This window comes from Grammomys surdaster, unplaced genomic scaffold, assembly GCF_004785775.1.
Source record: "Grammomys surdaster isolate TR1022 unplaced genomic scaffold, NIH_TR_1.0 130, whole genome shotgun sequence".
NCBI classification, from domain to species: domain Eukaryota; kingdom Metazoa; phylum Chordata; class Mammalia; order Rodentia; family Muridae; genus Grammomys; species Grammomys surdaster.
In genome coordinates, this window is record NW_021604588.1 from 5,541,065 (window position 1) to 5,560,616 (window position 19,552).

Genomic DNA, 19,552 nt, shown 5'->3' on the forward strand with positions numbered 1-19,552 from the left:
TCTTTGCTGTCTTCGGCATATAACTGTTAACCATTCAGCTCAATTGGAGCAGGATCTATCTGTATGCTGTCTTTTATCTTCCACTTAAATAGTTTGAAAACAGGTATTATTTTTATTCTTGAGAATCCTAACATAGCAAGTATTTAGTATTTATGGAACAGCAGGAGTTCACCCAACAAATATTTATTGAGCATCTCCCGTAGAGTAGAAAACACAGAAGGTGATGGCCAAAATGAAGAAATAGAAATGGTTCCTGTCTGAATGGAGCAAACATTGCAGTAAATAAGATAGACATGAATTAAGTAATCCAACAAATAGGAATTAAGTTAAATCAACAATAAGAGCTATGAGGGAAATATACAGTGGGGCTGGACCTAAGCAAGAGTCACCAGGACTCTCCTAGGAAGTATCAGAGGCCTGTAGGGTAAGCAGGAATGAGAAAGGAAGGTTGCTGCCCCTGGTTCTGAGTGCTGGTCACAAAGGACTAAGAGAGGAGGCTGGAAAACAGGCAAAGGTTGGCCCTGGTGGGATTCAATCTTGTTAAAGATGTTGGTCCATTATAAAAAGGAATGGTAAATTTGGAGGACTCTAAGCAGGAAACAGAGTTTTCCCCAGGTCCCTCTGGCTGCACTGTAGAGAACAGCCTGGCCAGTGGCAAGAGTGGAAGACATGGTTTGAAGACCACTGCACTGTTCTGTTCACTGGGGATGATGAGTTAGACAAGAAGCTACCCTGAAGATAGGCAGGTATCAGCAGAAGGTAAACTTGACAGACTTGGTGACAAAGGGGGTCAACACTGAGAGTTCATGCACACCTGAATTCATTGGTTACTGGAATTCCAATTCATGTTTTTAGGACTTAAGAAACTACACAATCCCACCACAGGTAGTCCTGTTCTGTAGAAGTTTTGATTGCAGAACTGGATAATATTTTACTCAGATGTTCTTGCAGAGGAAGATTCTGAGAGGGACAGCTTTTGCAAGTATATCATAAGCTTACTTGGATACACTGTGTGACTTGGGGGGTTGTTTGTTTTTCCTTTCTTTTTAGCTGTGCTAATGTAGGAATCAAATTAGGGTCTTGTGCACGCTAGGCAAGTGCTCTACTACTGAGTTGCATCTCTGGCCCAGTATCAATTCTTTCTGAGGCATGTAACCAGCTGAAGGAGTTAGTGTGCTGACAAGGGACCTAGGCTTTTTCTCTAAGGTGGAAGTGTATCTGGGGGAAATGGTAGGAGTACACCAAGTTCTATTTCACTCTCCTTGTCCCAAGAACACAGAATGTTTCTCAGCTTCCTTCGAAGTTAAGTAAAAGCAGTGTGTCTATTCCTAGCCCAAAGGCTGTAAGCAGGAGGACCAGAGTAGGCAGGGTCCTCCATGCTGTCTTCCACTGACATGTACCATGGTAAAAGCTACATGTTATAGAAGCTACCTGAATTGCTGAGACAGCACTCAGAAGTGACTCTGTGTGTCTTATTAGAGCATGAGAGTGGGAGGGTGGCTTGTCACTGTCACTGCAGTGGGACCAGGCTGTCCTAATGAACATAGAGATATGCTGAGACTCAAAGTGAAGGCACAAGGGGAAGATGCTCCCATATACAAAGAAAGTTAGAACTGAGGAGAGAGGGGCACAGAATCAATCCTTGAAGACCTCTCCAATTCACTCATAGGCATGGATGATTTCATTAGGGAGAGAAGAAGCAACCAGGAACATAGAAAGAAAATGTGTAACCATAGAGAACTAATGGTCAGTAGTACCCAGTACTGATGAGGGGTAAAGGGGTGTAAGATCAAAACTCCATGGGATTTAGTGACATGGAAAGCTCCAGTTACTTCAGCAAGGGCTGTGTTAGAAAGAGGCAAGAAGCCAGGCTAGGATGGGCTGAGGAGTAAATGGAAAATGAGAAGTAGAGATTTGGTTCTATTTCAGAAAGATGAGTGGCTTTGTATACAAAAAAAAGATCTCTACTCAGGAAGAGAGGGCCACTTCCCCCTTAGAGTAAATCAGACTCCTTTATATGAGATAAACTCGAAAACTTTCCTAAACCCAAACACACCTGCACTCAGTATTGAAAAGAGTAGTGTGTATTATTCCACTTGAACTTGAGACCAAGCTGAAAGCCATTGTGGCCCACTCAGTGATGATTAGCAACCACTTACCAAAGTCTAGAATTGTTTCTCTACCTATGCTACCCTTGTACTGATCTAAAGGAAGAAGCTCCAACATGAAACTCTATTATCCGTAATCTTGACTTTGGTAAAGTAAACCTAATGGTTGTGTAACCTTTACATTTTGTCTAGCAGCGAGAAGAGCTGAAGTCGCATGTGGCTGCTCACCGTCACACGTGGCCCTTCAGCACCATTACAGCTTTGTGGCTGAGGAGGTGCTGAATAAAGACACCCAAGGGAAGAGAATGTTCCAGGCGCCAAGTCAGCCACAGACACTTCCTGGCATGGGGGATAGTGAGTCAGTCGTTTTGGTTTCTGGTCTTAGCCAGCTCACTGTAAAGCAGAGAGGAGTGAGGAAGAGAAGTCTGCCACAGCGTTTCTGGGAAGGCTAGATGGAATGGTACATGTCCTCCAAAAATGTCCCATAAATGGGCATAAGCTGATGAGAAGAATTTAGGGAAAATCACAGCAAACCATTACACACAGTAGTAACATTGCTAATTAGTGTGCTGTTCTTATGTTCCTTTTCTCCATTGCCCATTTGTTGAAGCTTCCCCCACTTGGTTTGAGTTTTTGTTTTTCTGTTTGGTCAGTTGGGGTTTTTTTCCTTCATTTTTCATTTATTTACATACTTAACGTAACAACCGTTTACTGGACGTCTAAGGAATGTTGACTCTGAGAGGGAAAAAAATTAACAATTCCATTTCACAGATGGCAAAGTCCAGGAAAATTACCCATATCCACACAACCATTTGGTGGCTCCAACAAAGATAAAACACAGTCTGGACTTTTGGTGAGAAAGTTTGAAAATCTAGCTCTCCCAGGTCTATTTCTTCAGTAGTATTTCTGAAGACTTGGGAGATTTGTTTCCTAGTAAGGAGCCTGTGTCAACCCTGCTCTCAGATTCTTCTTGTTTCACAGTGGAGTCCTAGGCTGGACATGGCACTGACATTGCTTATGTGTCTATCCATTGTTAAGTAGCATCTCCACCGGAAGGCTGGGATTGATTTTGAGTCTACCTTTCTAATGAAATATGCAATATCAATTTCCCTATCTCCAGTGAACATGTTTGGGGCTTGGAGTTTTGTTGCTCTTTTTTTTTTTTTTGGTTTGTTTTTTTAAGTGCCCCAGTAAGTCCAGGCTAGTCTCAAATTCATACATAGCCAAGGATGATCTTGAACTTAGAACCCCTGTGCTTCTGTATCCCATGCACTAGCACTACAGTCATGTACCATAACATCCAGTTTTCAGTGGTACCAGAGAACAATCCCAGGACTTTGAGCATGCTAGACAAGCACTTTACCAACTTAGCCACAACCACTGCTTCACGTCTCTGAACTGTCAGGTCAAGGTCTAACTAGACCCCCATTACCTCAGAGCTTAAATGAAGTCTTCACTTAGTAAGGTCAGCAAGTCATACGGTAGCAGAGTCTGGCACATACAGATAACAATAAGTTGTTATTTTGTCTTAATAATTGATGATTTGCATAATATTACATCATATTTAAGTATACTGACCCACACAGATAATTTATACTTCTTGATCAGATGGCTTTGTTTGAGGTTTTTAATCGATTTTGAGATTTAAATGCTCTACAATGAACTACTCAAAAAATAGTAAAAGGAAATAAATCTTAAGTAAAACCTTGGGAAATATCTATGTTGGGTTCTACAATCCAGCACTGTTGTTCTGGAGAAGCGACTCACTGTTGTTAATGACTAAATCAGGAGGGGAAAGCCAAACCTGCATTGAACTGCCTGTGGAAAGAGCCTCTGGTACAGCCCTTAGACTTCCAAGATGGAAAGATGTGAAACTTTTAAGTGTTCCCTGATGTTCTTTCCAGCCTCCTCCTGGCCGTCTGGGTTGCCTTGGGGGCAAAGTCCTTTTGCCTGTTCATCAAATTAGGTGCCTGCTGCCTGAACCAGAGAACAACTTCCATAAAAGGATTTTAAAAGCTCAATAGAAGCCTGGGTTATCTTTAAGAGATTGAAAACTCTTGAACCAAATAAAAGCCCCAAATAGTAAATAAAATATGTAGCAGAAGTTTGTAGGGCTCTATATATCTTCTGGAGCCCCTGGCTTAGAGGAGATCTCTGTACAGACTGCGTATATTACCTACTGGAGACTGGAACAAACAATGTGAGGGGGTGTGGGGTTGCAACTGATACTGTGCTGAGTGCTGAGTGGATTCAGTAGTTCTGTAACTTACAGTGTTTAAGGTAGGTTCATTTGTATGAGTATACAGAAAGCAAATCCCTTGAAATTAGAGATTCATTTCATTTGTTCATTTCTGGATTGTTAGTCTGTGACTGACACATCATAGGTACTCAACAAATATTTATACAATATATCATGGGTTGTGCAGACAGAAAAACCACCACTTCTCCCTCTGTCCCTCCCTCCATCTCTCCCTCCCTCTCTCCCTGTCTCTCTCTGTGTGTCTCTGTGTCTCTGTGTCTATCTCTATCTCTCAGTGTCTCTCTCTACCTCTCTCTCTCTCTCTCTCTCTCTCTCTCTCTCTCTCTCTTTCTCTCCTGTCCTACATAAATGGTTCCTTCCCTGTACAAGCTTCACTTTCAAAAAGAGCCACACTAAGCAGTACAGACATCCTGCCAGTGGTCAATTACAGGCACAACGGTGGGAAATTGGGCTGTGTGTGGACCTGAGTGAACTGAAGCTCAGGTACCATGGTGCTGATGAAAAGCAGCAGGCACAGCCCTATGGGGCTGCTTAGGTCGGAGATTTCCCATGTTACAATCTGTTGTGTTATTTTATAAACCAAGAGTTTCTGCCATCCAACCAATTGTTGGATGAAGCAGACATTCCACTATCCTTTGTCAATGTGTGGACGCTGAGTTTTCTTCATCGTCGCACATCAGATGATATCATTTTACCTGGGACTGTTCAAAACATACCTGGCTTCCCAGAGCCCTGAGCAAATGGGTAAATGAGCATAGCTAGACACGATGAGACCATGCTTTCTCTCTCCCACAATTGGTTCCAACGCACACCAGGTGAAAGCTCTCTACCATTAGAGAAAGTAAGACCCTCAATTGGCTCAGACACAGGGAGAAGCCAAGTGAGAGAGAAAGAATGAACACTCCATCTGTAATCTTCAAAGATTCATCCTAGAACTGAATCAGCAAGCAATGAAAAAACTTTCAGAGAATAAGGAGACACTGGCCCAAGGGAGGAAAACTTCCTGGCAGAGGGGACAGCTTGACACAGCCCAAGCTTCCCTGCCTCTGGCCTTACTCTTTCCAATCAAAGCTCTAGAATTTTGTTTCTGTTCTACAGAGCCAAGGTGTAGACTAAAGACCAGAAGACCTAGTTCAGAGGACTGCTTTCCCCAAAGAAGCCATGCATTTCCATCTTGTGTGACCTGACATGAGCCATCAGGAAGACCAAAGATCTGGCAGATGTGACTCCTGGAGTGTGGCTCCAGCATGTCACTGACATGTGTGACTGACTCAACCAAAGAGCTTTTCTCTGTGAGCTTCAGCTTCCCTCTTTGTAAAACAAGAATGGTAATCCTCTCATACTAAAACAGCATGTGAAGGTCATGTTCTTCAAGGTGCTTTGAATACGGTAGAATTTAGAAATAATACACATATCTGGCACTATTAGATGGTGCTAAACTCATAGTCATTAGCCCTGGGTTTAACCAAGCCTGTTCTGTGACCAGTGTTAAGCCCTAAATTCTTTCATTGCAATGGGCTAAGATCTTTCTCCAGTTACAAGCCATCAAAGTTCCTTCCCCCATGGGCAGAGAAGAAATAGGACCTCCATGGAGCAGCTGTGACCATCTCCCTGGGCTAGGAAACAAGATGCTCCACGGAGCTCCTCCGGGCACCATTAGGACTCACAATCCAGCCACCTCCATCGGTGTCCATGTCACAGTACACCTGCATGGGCCGACTGGCATCGCCATTGAGGTAGATCGTGTAGAGGCCACTGGCAGCATTGGTGTTCTGCTGAACCTGACTGCAGTCTGAGGGGTGTGGGAATCGGGCATCCACTGAGACCAAGCAGAAGGACAGTTTTGTTAGAAGGGAAAGAAGAGACATTGTGGCTTTCCCCATTACAAGGCAATTCGCTTGGCTTGGAAATTACTTCATAGCCTCCTACACTATTTTGCTTTTTCCAATTCTTAGCTCACATATTGGTCATGGAACATGTTTTTAGGAGGAAGGCAAGCTGGCCTTCACTCTGCTCCCATGAAACTCTACAGATGCACCTTTAAGTTAGGTTTATGTCCCTCAGTGTCTGGGGTCACCTCGCCTAGACGTAACACTTGGCTTCGTCCACCTCCCTCTTTAGTCCCATCACTATGGTGTGGATTCGTTTGCAAACCAGAACTCCACTTTTACTTCTCCATAACTCCGTGATCCTCCCTGGACTCTCCACTGCCTGCCCCCTCTATTGATTGTCACTTAAAGGGCTAGATTCCACATTACCTGTAGAAAGGGTGGTAGACACACTCCGGCTCCGCTGTTTACCTTTAAAGGCAACCAAGGAAACAGGATAGGTGACACCCTGTTCCAGGTCTTGCAACTCAAATCTCTGCTGGCCTCTTTGGAGCTCCACCTCCTACAGACAAAGGAGATAACAGGCAGTGAGCAGCTCAGTTTCTCTTCTCAGCACCCTGGGCGGCAGCAGCATTTACAAGCATGACATTAGAAGCTTTCCCAAGGCTCAGTGGCAGCCCAGAATTCCAGTGAGTGTCAGTAAACTTCCTGGAGGGCCATGCCATGGAGAGTCTGCACTGCTATGAGGGCTAGCTGAGAACTGAGGCTATGCATGGCCACCACAGGACCACTAGCTGGGTTGCCTAGGGACCTGGGCCTTCAAATACCTGTAGAAGCACTGATTCTAGCATCTGCTATCAGCAGTAGGCTGACAATGTTTGATTAAGAACATGTTTTTAGTAAAAAAGGAAACTGGCCTTCATAACTGTGAGACACAGAAATAGTTGGTATTTCAAGAAACCCTGAATATGCCTTACTCACTCTATAAACATTGGACTAAACTCTCCAAGCTGGACAGTCAGATGCATTCATTGTAATAATGAGTAAGTCAAAGTGTTCTTCTCTTTTTTTCCTTCTTATTTCTTTTTGTATCTGTTTGTTTATTTATTGTCACAGAGAGAGCAACAAGTTTCTACTGGCCAAGTTTGCTGAACTTCAGAGATTCCCAAGGAAGGCTAGCCCTTAAACTAATGGTCATCTATTTATTCAGTGGATTGTCCCTGGTGGCCTGGAGTGTGGCTACACATACCTCTGACCTTAGCTGCTTTCCAGACTGAAGCAGCAGGAGTTCAAGCTTGAAGTCAGCCTCAGGAATTTAGTGAGACCTTGTCACAAAATAAGAATACTAAAATGGGCTAGGGACATAGTTCAAGGGTAGAGCACTTGCCTAACATGTACAGGACCCTGAGTTGAAGTCTCACAGTTGCCAAAAATAAAACAAAAGAAAATATTCACATGCTAAGCACTATCCTAAATGCCTTAGACACAAAAAAAAAAACCAAAAACTTTTCAGTCTTCCTGGAACTTGAATATATTAAACAGGTCCAACAATTTACAGAAGAAGAGGAGGAGGAGGAGGGAGAGGAGGAGGAGGGAGAGGAGGAGGAGGAGGAGGGAGAGGAGGAGGAGAAAGAGGAAGAGGAGGGGGAAGAGGAGAAAGAGGAGGAGGAAGAAGAAGAGGAGGAGGAGGAGGAGGAGGAGGGAAAGTGGGGGAAAAGAAGGAGAGGGAGGGGAGAGGAAAAGGGGGAGAAGGAGAAGTGGGAGGAGCAAAAGGAGCAGCAGTTGAAGCTGCAGCAGAAGGAGGAGGTGCAGCAGGAAGAAGTGCAGGAGAAGCAGGAGATACAGGAGGAGCTGGTGCTGGAGGAAGTACAGGAGGAAGTGCAAGAGGAAGTAGGAAATAGCAGAGCTCACAGTGGAGCTTGGTGATACAGAGTTTGCCTAGTGTGCACAAGACCTTGAGTTTGAGCCACTAGAAATTCAAAATAAACAGTAAAAAAAAAAGAATGATAAAGTAGAGAATACACACAGCCAGAAAATGTGTAGTAGTCAGCTAGAAGCAGGCACAGAGGCTAGTACTTACAGTGAGAACATGGTGTTCACAAATAACTGTACTCATCAGGTGGCAGACCAACAAGTCAAGCCACCAAATTGTTCTACAGGGAGGCTGTGAAGAGAAGGCCCCAAGAGAAATACAAGAAGTCCTCCTACCTTCACGGTGCCATTTGGGAACTGGTAGGTCAAAATGTAGCCATCAATTTGAGCAGAGGGGGGCATCCAGGTCAAAACCCCACTAGAATGTGTTACCCCAAATGGACGAAGATTTTTGGGAGGGTCAATTTCTGTAAATGAGAAGCAAGTAGTTATTGTTCCTAAAACACTCACACATTTAAGTCGTCAGTTTCCTTTTCCTCCTATGTGTTGTCCATTTTTTAATCCATCCTTCAAGCTGCTGTCAATCCTATTCTTGCTCAGGGCCTCCCTAGCTTTGCCTCTAAAAGTACGAACCTGTGGAGTTCAAGAGGATCTAGGACTACGGCCTTGAGTAGTCTCTAGGGGGAGGAACTCTGGGCCTCGTTTCCCGGGAGATTCCCAGAGTGGTGAATATCAACGGTCTAATTTGGCACACAGGTTCTCTATGGTGGTGGAGGTTCTAGAATGATTTGAAAGATGAGCGCCACAGATCACAAAGGGCCCCGCACAGAGAACCCAGGGATCACTCAAAGGCACCTACCTGTCTGGAGAGGCAATGAAAAACTGACAGGCTTCTCATGATTAGTACTGAGAGACCCCCGAACCCCCAAAGACTTATATACTGAGGTTAGGAACCATAATGTGCAAGGGGACTTGGGATAAATTTAAATTAGTATAAAAATACAAAATGTTATTTCTTAAGCATCTAAGTCTATGGCCTTCAGTACATACCCAGTACAGAAAAAAGAGATAGTTTTTTATATATTTAAAAAGAAAGTGGGTTTGGTCACTCATGCCTGGCAGACCAGCACTCAAGAGGCTGTTCCAAGAGGATTTCAGAGAGCTTGATGTCAAAGACCTTCCTGTGAGACTTTCTCAGAAATAATGGGGGGAGGGCTAAGAAGGTGACAAAGCCGGAGGGAATTCACAGGTGTGTGAGCATACATCAGAGGGCACCCACAGGCATGTAAGCAAAGATCCAAGGACATACACAAATATGAGCATGTACCAGAGGGCGTACATGGGTGTGTGAGCACACACCAGAGGGTGTGCACATGTGTGAGAACACATACCAAAGGGTGTGCATGGGTGTGTGAGCATACACCAGAGGGCATACATGGGCATGTGAACACACACCAAAGGGTGTGCATGGGTGTGTAAGCAGACACCAGAAGGTGTGCATGAGTATGTGAGCACACACCAGAGGGTGTGCATAAGTGTGTGAGCACACACCAGAGGATGTGCAAGGGTGTGTGAGCAGACACCATAGAGCATACATGGGTGTGTGAGCATGTGCCAGAGGGCATGGATGGGTGTATAAGCACACACCAGAGGATGTACATAGGTGTGTGAGCCTGTACCGTAGACCAAGAAAATAAAAACTCAGGGAAAATACTAATCCCCACCAAAGCTGGCCAGAATGTTCGTATTTTTTAAGCAAATAAGATATGAATGGAAATTTCCATTTTGAAGGAAAAAAATCATAAAAGGCAATTCTAATTTAGAACTCCCCAAAAAGACATCTCCAGGCTATTTTCTACCCAGTAGCATTTCAGCTGAGAACTGAATTGTAGTATTTTAATAGAAATCAGACAGCTGTTGTTTTGAATTAGGTTGTTTTGACAAATTCTGAGCCTCTGTAATATCAGCTTGGTTTGATTTTGTAAAGCATAACATCTGGCATGGATCATTCGCTATCCATCACACAGAGAGACTGAATTTCCTTCAGAATCAAATCAGTACGTAGCTATTAACGTATTTTGAGGCAGTTTCTGCCTCCTCTTTGATTAACCACTGTCCCCTGGCTGTGGACTCAGGATGTCTGACTTGGTTAATTTCCTGTTTCTATGAAGGAGGAAGATGATAACTTCGTTGCTGTCTTTAAAATTTGGAAAAGTGGGGCTAGCATGCTGCTCTGCCGACAGGTGATTGCCACTGAACCTGACAGCCTGATTTCCATCCCAGAACCTACATGAAGGAAGGAGAGAACCAGCTCCTGAAAATTGTTCTCTGACTTCCACATGTGTGCTGTGGCATGCTCATTCTCATATGCAAACATACACACACACACACATAGAGAGAGGAGGTGGAAGGAGGACGTGAAGGGGAGGGAGAAGGAGGGGAGAAGGAAGGAGAGAGAAATGTAATTTAATTGTTTTAAATCGGGGAAAGTAAAGCAACAAGAAGATAAAGGAGGGAGAGGAGATGAGTAGGGAAAAGTAATGGGGGAGAGGAAGAGGAGGACAATGGCCACCCTCTAGGGAGTCTGGAAGTAGGGAGAACAGCATCTGGGGTTTGGAGTTTAAATTTTCTTTTATACATATTTATAATGTAATTTTTTGTTCTTAGTATACTTTAATGTGTGTGTGGGGGATAATCCTAGCTAATTTTAACTAATAAAAACCATCAAGAAATTTAGGGCACCTCTACTGACCATAGAGGAGATAAATGGACCTTGTTCAGAATGCCTGAAGGGGCCACAGACTTTGGGTCCCATGGAGACTCAGTTTCTGTTTCTTTCTTCTCTCAACAAAAGCTGAGACCCAACCAGTTTCTTACACAAACCAGGGACAGAGATCCTGGCATCTGGCCTCAGGCAACAGGCTGGGGAAGAATAACTTATACAACCGTATACCATGTGCCCTCAGTCCTACCTGACCTGTCAAAGCACTACCTCAGAATGGGAACTATGAGACTGAGGGAAAGTCTTGGTGGGTAAAGTCCTTCACGGGCATGCATGAGAATCTAAGTTCAGATCCTTACTGCCCATATAAAAAGCCAGAGGTAGTAACACATATCTCCAATACCAAGGTAGAGGAGGCAGAGGCAGACAAGATCCACTGAGCTTTACTGACCAAACAGCCTAGCCAAACCAAAGAAAGACCGTTTCAAAAAATAATATTGACAGCAACTGAGAAAGACACTTCATGTCAACTTCTGACCTCCATGCCCATGAATACATGCATTAATGTACATGAACATGTAAACACATACAACACACACAAACAAGGTCAACGGAGAATCGCTTTGGCAAACATCTTCATATAAAGCAACTATCCCTCCTGCTTCCCTCCTCATCCTTTTTGTAGAGGAAGACTCACTCTTGGAAAGAGTGAAGTATCATAGTACCTGTTAGGGCCTTGGTATCAGCCTTCTTGCTCTCCCGGGCCCCCTTCTGGGCCCACACATGAATGGTATATTCCATGCCTGGCTTCAGGCCTGTCAGAATGGTGCTGCTCTGATCCTTTGACACTGGAATCTCCATAGTCTCTCCATCCGCAGAGGTGTAGCGAACCATGTATCTGTCAATGTTGGCTCGCACTGGGTCCCAGGAGATGGTGGCTGTATTCTCTGTCACTCGGTTGGTCACCAAGTTCTTGGGGCTGTCAATTTCTTTTTTTAAGATTTAAAAAAAGCTGAGTTTAGAACCATGAAAAAGCATCTCACCACCCCCTTCACAAGAGTTTTCCTCCATTCAAGAGAGCTAATAAAGGTATAATTATTGCTAATTATTTATAAATTATTACATAATTTATAAATTATTACATAATTTTATCACTAATAGTAGTATAAATACAGAAACAAAGAAGTTATAGTCCAATCCTGCAATCCCAACAGTTCTGAGGCCAGAGAAGCACAGATCCAAGGACAGCCAGGGCTACATGGTAAAGCCCTATTTCAAAAATTGAAAGAAAGAAAGGAGAGAGGGAAGGAGGAGTAAAGGAGTAAAGGAAGAAAAAAAGGAAGGAAGGAAGGAAGGAACGAACGAACGAACAAACGAACGAACGAACAAAGAGGGTATGAGAGTTCCCCAGTTTCCATTTTCCAAGGAAACAAGATGCTGGATGTCACAACCAACAAAGTCATGTCTTTTCTACACTTATCCATCTGGAAATGTTCTGTCTTCATTTTCATCAGCATCATAGTGAAAATCAGAACTAACTAAGCCACTGAAACCATCACTGGAGCAATCTCCATTGCATCTACTGTGCTTCATCAAATATCCTCCAGCCCCTAGGCTTATAAAAGAGAGATGAAGACTCTCTTCCTTATTTCTTGTTTTCAAACAAAGACCTCTCTGCTCTGACTTTTGGAGCCTCCCACCACTTCCAGGGCATTCTTCTCTTCCTCTCTCTATCTTCATCATTGGTATTTCCCCTCCACCATCAGTCTCAGAAAATCAATATGAAGGATTCCCCTTCTTTCCAGATTTCATGCCACTTCTCTGCACCTCTCAACCAATTAACCAGAGAAGGATCTGTCTACCTCTGTTGAGGTACAACACCACTCACTTCACATTCAAGCTCAGCTACATCGTGATCCTGCACTATACCACCAAATCTGCTAGTATAGGTCACTAAAATGTTCTGTGCAGACAACTCTCTACTGGACATGAACATCCTCGGTTTACTCAGTCTTTTTGTTTTGTTGCTTGTTTGTTTGTTCTAATTTACTCCATCTTTAAGTGACATTGTACAGAGCAGATCCATTCCATTCTTGGAAAACTCTCAGCTTGGCTTCCGTAGTTTCATACTCTTCCATACTCTTAATGCATTGGCACCTCTGCATTGTCTCTTCAGCCCTTTGATTGTAAACTTCATACACTGGAACATCTAAGGATTGGATTGTATGTTCTCTCATATTCTCTCCCTCTCCCTTTTCCTCTCTGTCTCTCTTTCTCTCTCTCTCTTTCTCTCTCTCCCTCTCTCCCTCTCTCTCTTTCTCTCCCCTCTCTTTTCCCTCCTCCTCTCTCTTTCTTTTTCCCTCCTTCTCTTTCTCTCTCTCATCCTTTCTTCCTTCTTCCTTCTGTCCTTTTCTCTCTCTTCTTTTCTCTCTCCCCATTTCTCACTAATATGATCCTATCATATCTGTGTTTTGAAATATTTACTGGCTACCCTTGTGGAACAAGAAAACAATTCTAAGCCCCTCATTCGTATGTACTATTGCAGATCCTCTACAATGCGTGGCTCATCCCCAGTATGTATTTGTGGAACTAATAAAAGCAAACCATGTAGTAAGCAAAAGAATCTCACAGTTATTTTAAATTTAAGTATTTAAGTCTTTATTGCCTCCCTGAAGAGATAAACACCTCTAAGTCTCCTTTCTCAAAAAACAAACAGTTCTGCAATCTTCCATATTGCTCAAAGCAGACACAGTCATACTTCTTTATTTTTCCTTACTCCATGTCTTATCAATCAAGTACTATTGCTCATATCTCCAAAATATGATGTCAGCCATCCCCTTCTCTGTGTTCTTATTGCTGTCACCCCTCCACCATCACTAACCAGATTTTAATAGTAACTCCTTGACTGATCTATTTCTTCCCTGGTCATCTCTTCAACTCATTCTCACTGTGTCCCGAAAACTGTTTTCAGATGAATACTGTGCTGTGTCTCTAATCTATAGTTATGGCACAGTTCCTCCTCCAGGCACCACATGCTCCTGTGTAACCTGATGACTCTGTTCCTTCCCACCTCGTCTCAGGACAATTGCTGTCTCACCTCTTGCTCCAATGATACCTACCTCTCCCCATTTCTCAATCATCTCATTACAGATTAGAGTCCTGAAATTACTTATACCAGAAATGGTCAGCTTCTCCTCCAGATGGTCCAGCACAGCACTGAGCCATTAGTCAGGTGTCTACTGATGAAATGTGGTTAGTCTGACCAAATAATTGATTTTGCTTATATTTATCTAATTAAATTAGTTGGGTTGGGGGGGTGTATTTGTTTTGTTTTGTTTTGTGTTTTCAAGGACAATTTAACAGCACAGTGTGGCAGAGTTAAAGCTGAGCATGTGCCCGTCCATCTGAGGACCTCAATCTTCAGGCTGCCTATCACTGACAACGGGCACTGTGTCTTGAATCTTAGAGAGAATTCTGAGAACTGATGCATGAAATATGCTCTGCCCTTTCCAAGGCCTCTTCTCACAGGCTGTAATACAGATGTGTGCTCACTAATTAGATGAATACAGTTCCCTATTGGTGGTGGATATACAACAGGCAAGGGGCCTGGGTCTCCTGCACAGAGGGAGCTACTGTGTCAGCCCTGAGTACTTATTCTCTGTTATTCTACATAAACTGCAGTCTTAATAGTCAGTTCTTTGATGCACACCCTCCAGCCACTCACCCCGTCTAATCACTACACCTTCCATCCCACTCTTCACTCAACCTACACCATCCTCACGTCCTTCAGAGAGCGTACCATAATTTACAGTTATACGTTGTCCTTTTCGCCTATTGCCTGTCTCTCCCACTGGATGTCAGGAGAGCCCAGGTCATACCTATGTTGTTCATAACTCCATCACTAGCTCCACCATGACCCTAAAAGATGGCGAGGAAAAGTTAGCTTCATACTAGACACGGGGCTCTTCTGCTTCCCAGCATGACATTTATAACTTTATACCACATGGTTTCTATTAGCCAAGTCTACATGGAACAGCTTGTCTCAACACAGTTCTTTAACCCAGTCATTTTAGAACTTTTATATTAATTTCACATTAGTTCCTAAAATCTTCAGTAGCTGGGGAACATTAACAATTAAGGGCATATGCTACCGGAAAAGTTTCAAGGCGTTAGGGGGACTACTCAGCAGAGGGCCTGTCACTGTTCTCTCTGAAAGTGAATGGAAGGTTTGGGTTTGGTTTCCTTTCCTTTCTTTTCTCTTTTCTTTCTTTCTTTCTTTCTTTCTTTCTTTCTTTCTTTCTTTCTTTTTTTTTTCATCAAAACCTTCAGTAAGGCTTTAAGAAGTAGAACTTTCGAGAGCAGAGCCATCACTAAGGGACTGACACCTCCACAGAAGTGGGCAAGTCAGCTCAGCTCTAGGCTTAAGTTTAAGACCTTGCCTTCACTTTGTCTTACATGTTCATTTGTTCATGTGTGTTATTATGCAAGACAACCCAGGCACTAAGATTCTTTTCTACAACTACAAACCAAAAATAAAATAAATGTTTGTTGTTTACAACTTTACCTTGTCTCTGACAGGCGCTGTTTGTCAGAGGAAATGGGTTGAGGTGTGCTCCTGAAACAGCCCAGTCTCTGAGGTCACAGACCCCAAAGCACCAGTGCAATCACACAGTAGTAATAGATAGACCTCTATTATTAACCTAGCTAGTTCATCCCACACCTCCTATTTTACAACAACGTAAGAAAAGGAAAAGAATGTTTGCTCTTCTGTGACAGGCTTGACATTCCCAACGAACAACATCCATTACCTGTGGGGGCCTTGGTTTTGGCCTTCTTGCTCTCCCGGGCCCCCTTTTGAGCCCACACTTGGACAGTGTACTCCACACCTGGCCTCAGGCCTGTAAGGACGGTGCTGCTCTTCTCCTTCCTCACTGGAATCTCCCTGGTTTCTCCGTCAGCAGATGTGTAGCGCACCATGTACCTGTCAATATCAGCCTGCACTGGGTCCCAGGAGATGGTGGCTGTATTTTCTGTCACCTGATTGGTCACCAGATTTTTGGGACTGTCGATGTCTACAAGGAAAAATCTTAGTCAGTATGTGCTATTGGGTCAGCAAAATGGCTCATTCAGTAAAGATGCTTTCACTGACTGTGATCCCTGAAACAGTAGGAGAGAACTAACTCTCGAAAATTATCTTCTGACCTCCACACATGTACCATGTCCTGTGTGTGCCTATGTGTACACATATACACGCACACATGCACATAAGTGTTGTTGTTGTTGATTATGATGATGATGATGGCAACAACAAGAGATCAGTATGCACCATTGTCCCAGGGTGCAGAAACTGCTAGCTAAGTTGACTGGTGTGAGTTTTCATTTTCTGTCATTTTCTATCTCATACATTCTATTTTGGTGGAGGCTTGTTCATTTGCTGTTTGCTTCTTATATCTCTTCATACATGCACATATCTTCCCAGGAATGCTTTCCTATCCATGAAGAGACCCAACCAACCAGAATCAGAAAACCTAGAGTATGATTTCTACTAAGACTACAAAAAACCTAATTTCTCATTCATTTAGTAAGGACTATCAAGCCTTTGCTCTTTATGTGAGGCTTATGACAGGCAGCATACCGAGATTCGAGATGCAGACCTTGGTTTTGCAAACAAGTTTATATCCATTAGCATGATAATACATTTCTCTCATAGGACTTATCATTTATGGTGACAAAGTTACAATTAAAATATGACTTGGATGTAGAAAAGCAAACTTTTACTTGTGACAGCAGATGTAAATTCTAGAATCTTAACGTAAAATTTAATTTTTTTCATTTTATTGTCTTATTCATAAAAACAATATCTCTAGCAAGAGTTCCAAGCACTTGGAAGAGGAATTGCACACACAATCAGCTGAGCAGTTTGGAGACTGTTTAGAGAGAACATAGCCCAATGGTTATCAACCTACGGGTTTAATTCTTTCACAGGGGACACCTAAAACCATTGGGAAAAGCAGATATTTATATTATAATTCATAACAGTAGCAAAACTATAGCTATGAAGTAGCAACAAAAATAATTTTATGGTTGGAGATCCCCACAACACGAGGAACTGTGTTACAGGGTTGCAGCATCAGGAAGGTTGAAGACCACTGGTCCAGCACGTAAGGAAACAATTTGGAAGGAGGAAGGGATGGGATGTGAAGCTGATCATGAGAGAAGTAAAGCTGCTCTTCCAAAAACCGTCAGTACCCATCTGTGTCACAGGGAGAAATTAAAACTTGACTTCCCCTAAGCTTGTCCTGGCAGCCATCATACTGCTAACCCACGCTGTTCATTACCTGTGTGACCTTCAGTGTTGGCTTTCTTGCTCTCCCGGGCTCCTTTCTGGGCCCACACTTCAACTTTGTACTCCACACCTGGCCTCAGGCCTCTCAGGACAGTTCTCCTCTCTTCCTTCCCAATCAGGAATTCTTTGGATTCTCCATCAGCAGAGGTGTAGCGCACCACATACCTGTCGATGTCAGCCTGTACTGGGTCCCAGTATACACTGAGAGTGGTCTCTGTCACCTGGTCAATCACCAGGTTTTTGGGACTATCAATATCTGAAAGGAAAAAGCACTGGTCAATAAATACTAACTGGAGTAGACACAAAGACTGAGGCCATTGCGCTTGGGCTGAGTTTCCTGAGGTTACAGCTTCCCACTCCATATTTCTATTGTCAGTATGTGGCCTCATAGACAGAGAGCATTGTTGAACTCTTGGATCCTCAAAGAGGATCAGGACAACGGGATGGCCATCACAGTCAAATTTAGAAGGACGATGTTCTACTCAAACCCCAGAAGAACAGCTGAAGGACAGAAAATACCTTAGGTTATAGTTAGTAGACCAAGAATCATTCCCAGTTCTCACATTCACCAGTTATGAACTTGGACAGCTCAACTGCTCTGAGTGTGCCTCAGTTTCCTTTTGCATAAATGTGACCCTTAGACTAGGCTATAAGTCAATATTCCATGTATACTTCAAGAATCAAATCTCACCTTCATCAGCTCTATATATGTCTTGGTGAAATAAAAGATTTCACTGGTTTGGGGATTTTTAATTGTAAAACAGGGTGCTATGAACTCAGCAAATTCCTCGGAGGAAAGGAAGAAAGCACTTATTCCCTCCTAATGGGTATATAAAGTAGTGTAAGCACTATAGAAATATACTGGCATATATAATACACTGAAAAATAAAGGACCAAATAAGAGAGCAATCCAGAAATTGTACACCCAGGCATATACGTCCTGGAAATAAACTTGCACACAAATGCTATGGCACAATGCACAATTTCACAAGTGATAAATGGAGAAACAAATTGTCATATGGTCATACAATGAAACACTCACTAATGATAAAATTTAGAATGGATTCATGCTACAATGTGAAAGATCCTGAGGAATAGTGTTTCATGAGAAAAGTAAATCACTAAGGGCCACATGAAATATGACATATATCTATAACAAATCAGAGAAGTTTCTTTGTAGAGTGGACAGAGTTGATACAGAAACTGTCAACCAGTCACAGTTCAGAGAATAAATGTCTGTCGAGGGCTCAGCCACAAATTTGACATCTATATCACACACACACCCTGGCTTGGGGACCATTAACAAAGAAGAGACAGTAAGACTGTAAGAGCCAGAGTTGGAGAAGACCTGCACAAAAAAACAGGGTCTTGTGAATGCTGTAACCATGAACTCCCAGCAGCATGAATGGGAGAGGGATTCAGGGAACCTGCTCCCTCCCCAGCTGAGGAGCTATTGACAATTGATGGGTTCTAGAAAAGGATCTTTAAGAGTGTGGTAGGTAAACCACAGATGGCCCCACACCCAGAAGTATATGGGTACTATAAAGTGGATTCCTTGGGTTATAAAGAAGAAGGAAGAAACTACAACCCAATCTTGGGAGGAGGTGGGGAGAGAAGGGAATGATCACAATAGATTAGGTGCATTATGAAATTTTCAAGAATAAACAAAAATATACTTTTATTTAAAAAGATACATCCAGAGCAGAGACCTCTATAGATATAGACAGCACTTGTTACTCAGGGCTGCAGGGAATGGCATGGGAAGCAGCTGGTGATGGACAGGAGGTTCCTCTAGCTGGTGATATCACTGAGACAGTCACAGTCACTGTGCAACTCTGGGACTATGTCAAGAAAATACTAAATCCCCTGAACTGAACTCCTCAAGAGGGTAAATTGTAGTGTGAAAAGGCATCTTGGGCAGACTGTTCTTGATGAAGAGGAAACACAGATAGAAAAGCCTTAGAATTATCAGCTGTTCTTAGATATAATTAGTCACAGGATCTTTAAAGGAGAAAACACAGTATCCAAGAGGGTTTCTTTTCTAAGAAAGCAATGTCCTTCTCTGTCTCTAAGAGAGCACAGCAAAAGGCATTTATTTCAATAAAGTATTTGGCTTATAGATCACAGCATATGTTCTTTCTTTTCAAGAGGATCCTTTTGAGACTGATCACAAAGGAAACACACATCTTGATAAACAGTGGGTGGATGTGTCAATCATCATTAACCTTGAAGAGAAAAAAAAAGGAGGATATGGGCTCCTTACTTTGTACTAACATGGTAAATAGCATGGAGGAATGGTGTGGGTGTTTTATCATGATAAAAGTGTATCACTCTGGTCTTCTACAGTCAGTAGTTCTTTCCAAGGCCAGAGAAGGAAGAGCAAGTATCCTGCCTAAGGCTTACAGTGAAATATGT

At 42.9% G+C, this 19,552-nt stretch overlaps 1 protein-coding gene across 1 annotated transcript in view; it reads right to left on the reverse strand.

Moving 5' to 3' along the window:
* Positions 1-19,552, reverse strand: part of Tnn (tenascin N) — a 61,806-nt gene that overhangs the window by 12,364 nt on the left and 29,890 nt on the right. The window contains exons 10-15 of the mRNA XM_028759836.1: positions 17,130-17,393; positions 15,600-15,863; positions 11,517-11,780; positions 8,406-8,536; positions 6,627-6,759; positions 6,036-6,187 (exon numbers count right to left, since the gene is read on the reverse strand). Coding sequence (XP_028615669.1) covers positions 6,036-6,187; positions 6,627-6,759; positions 8,406-8,536; positions 11,517-11,780; positions 15,600-15,863; positions 17,130-17,393 — 1,208 coding nt within the window. The remainder of the gene's footprint in view (positions 1-6,035; positions 6,188-6,626; positions 6,760-8,405; positions 8,537-11,516; positions 11,781-15,599; positions 15,864-17,129; positions 17,394-19,552) is intronic.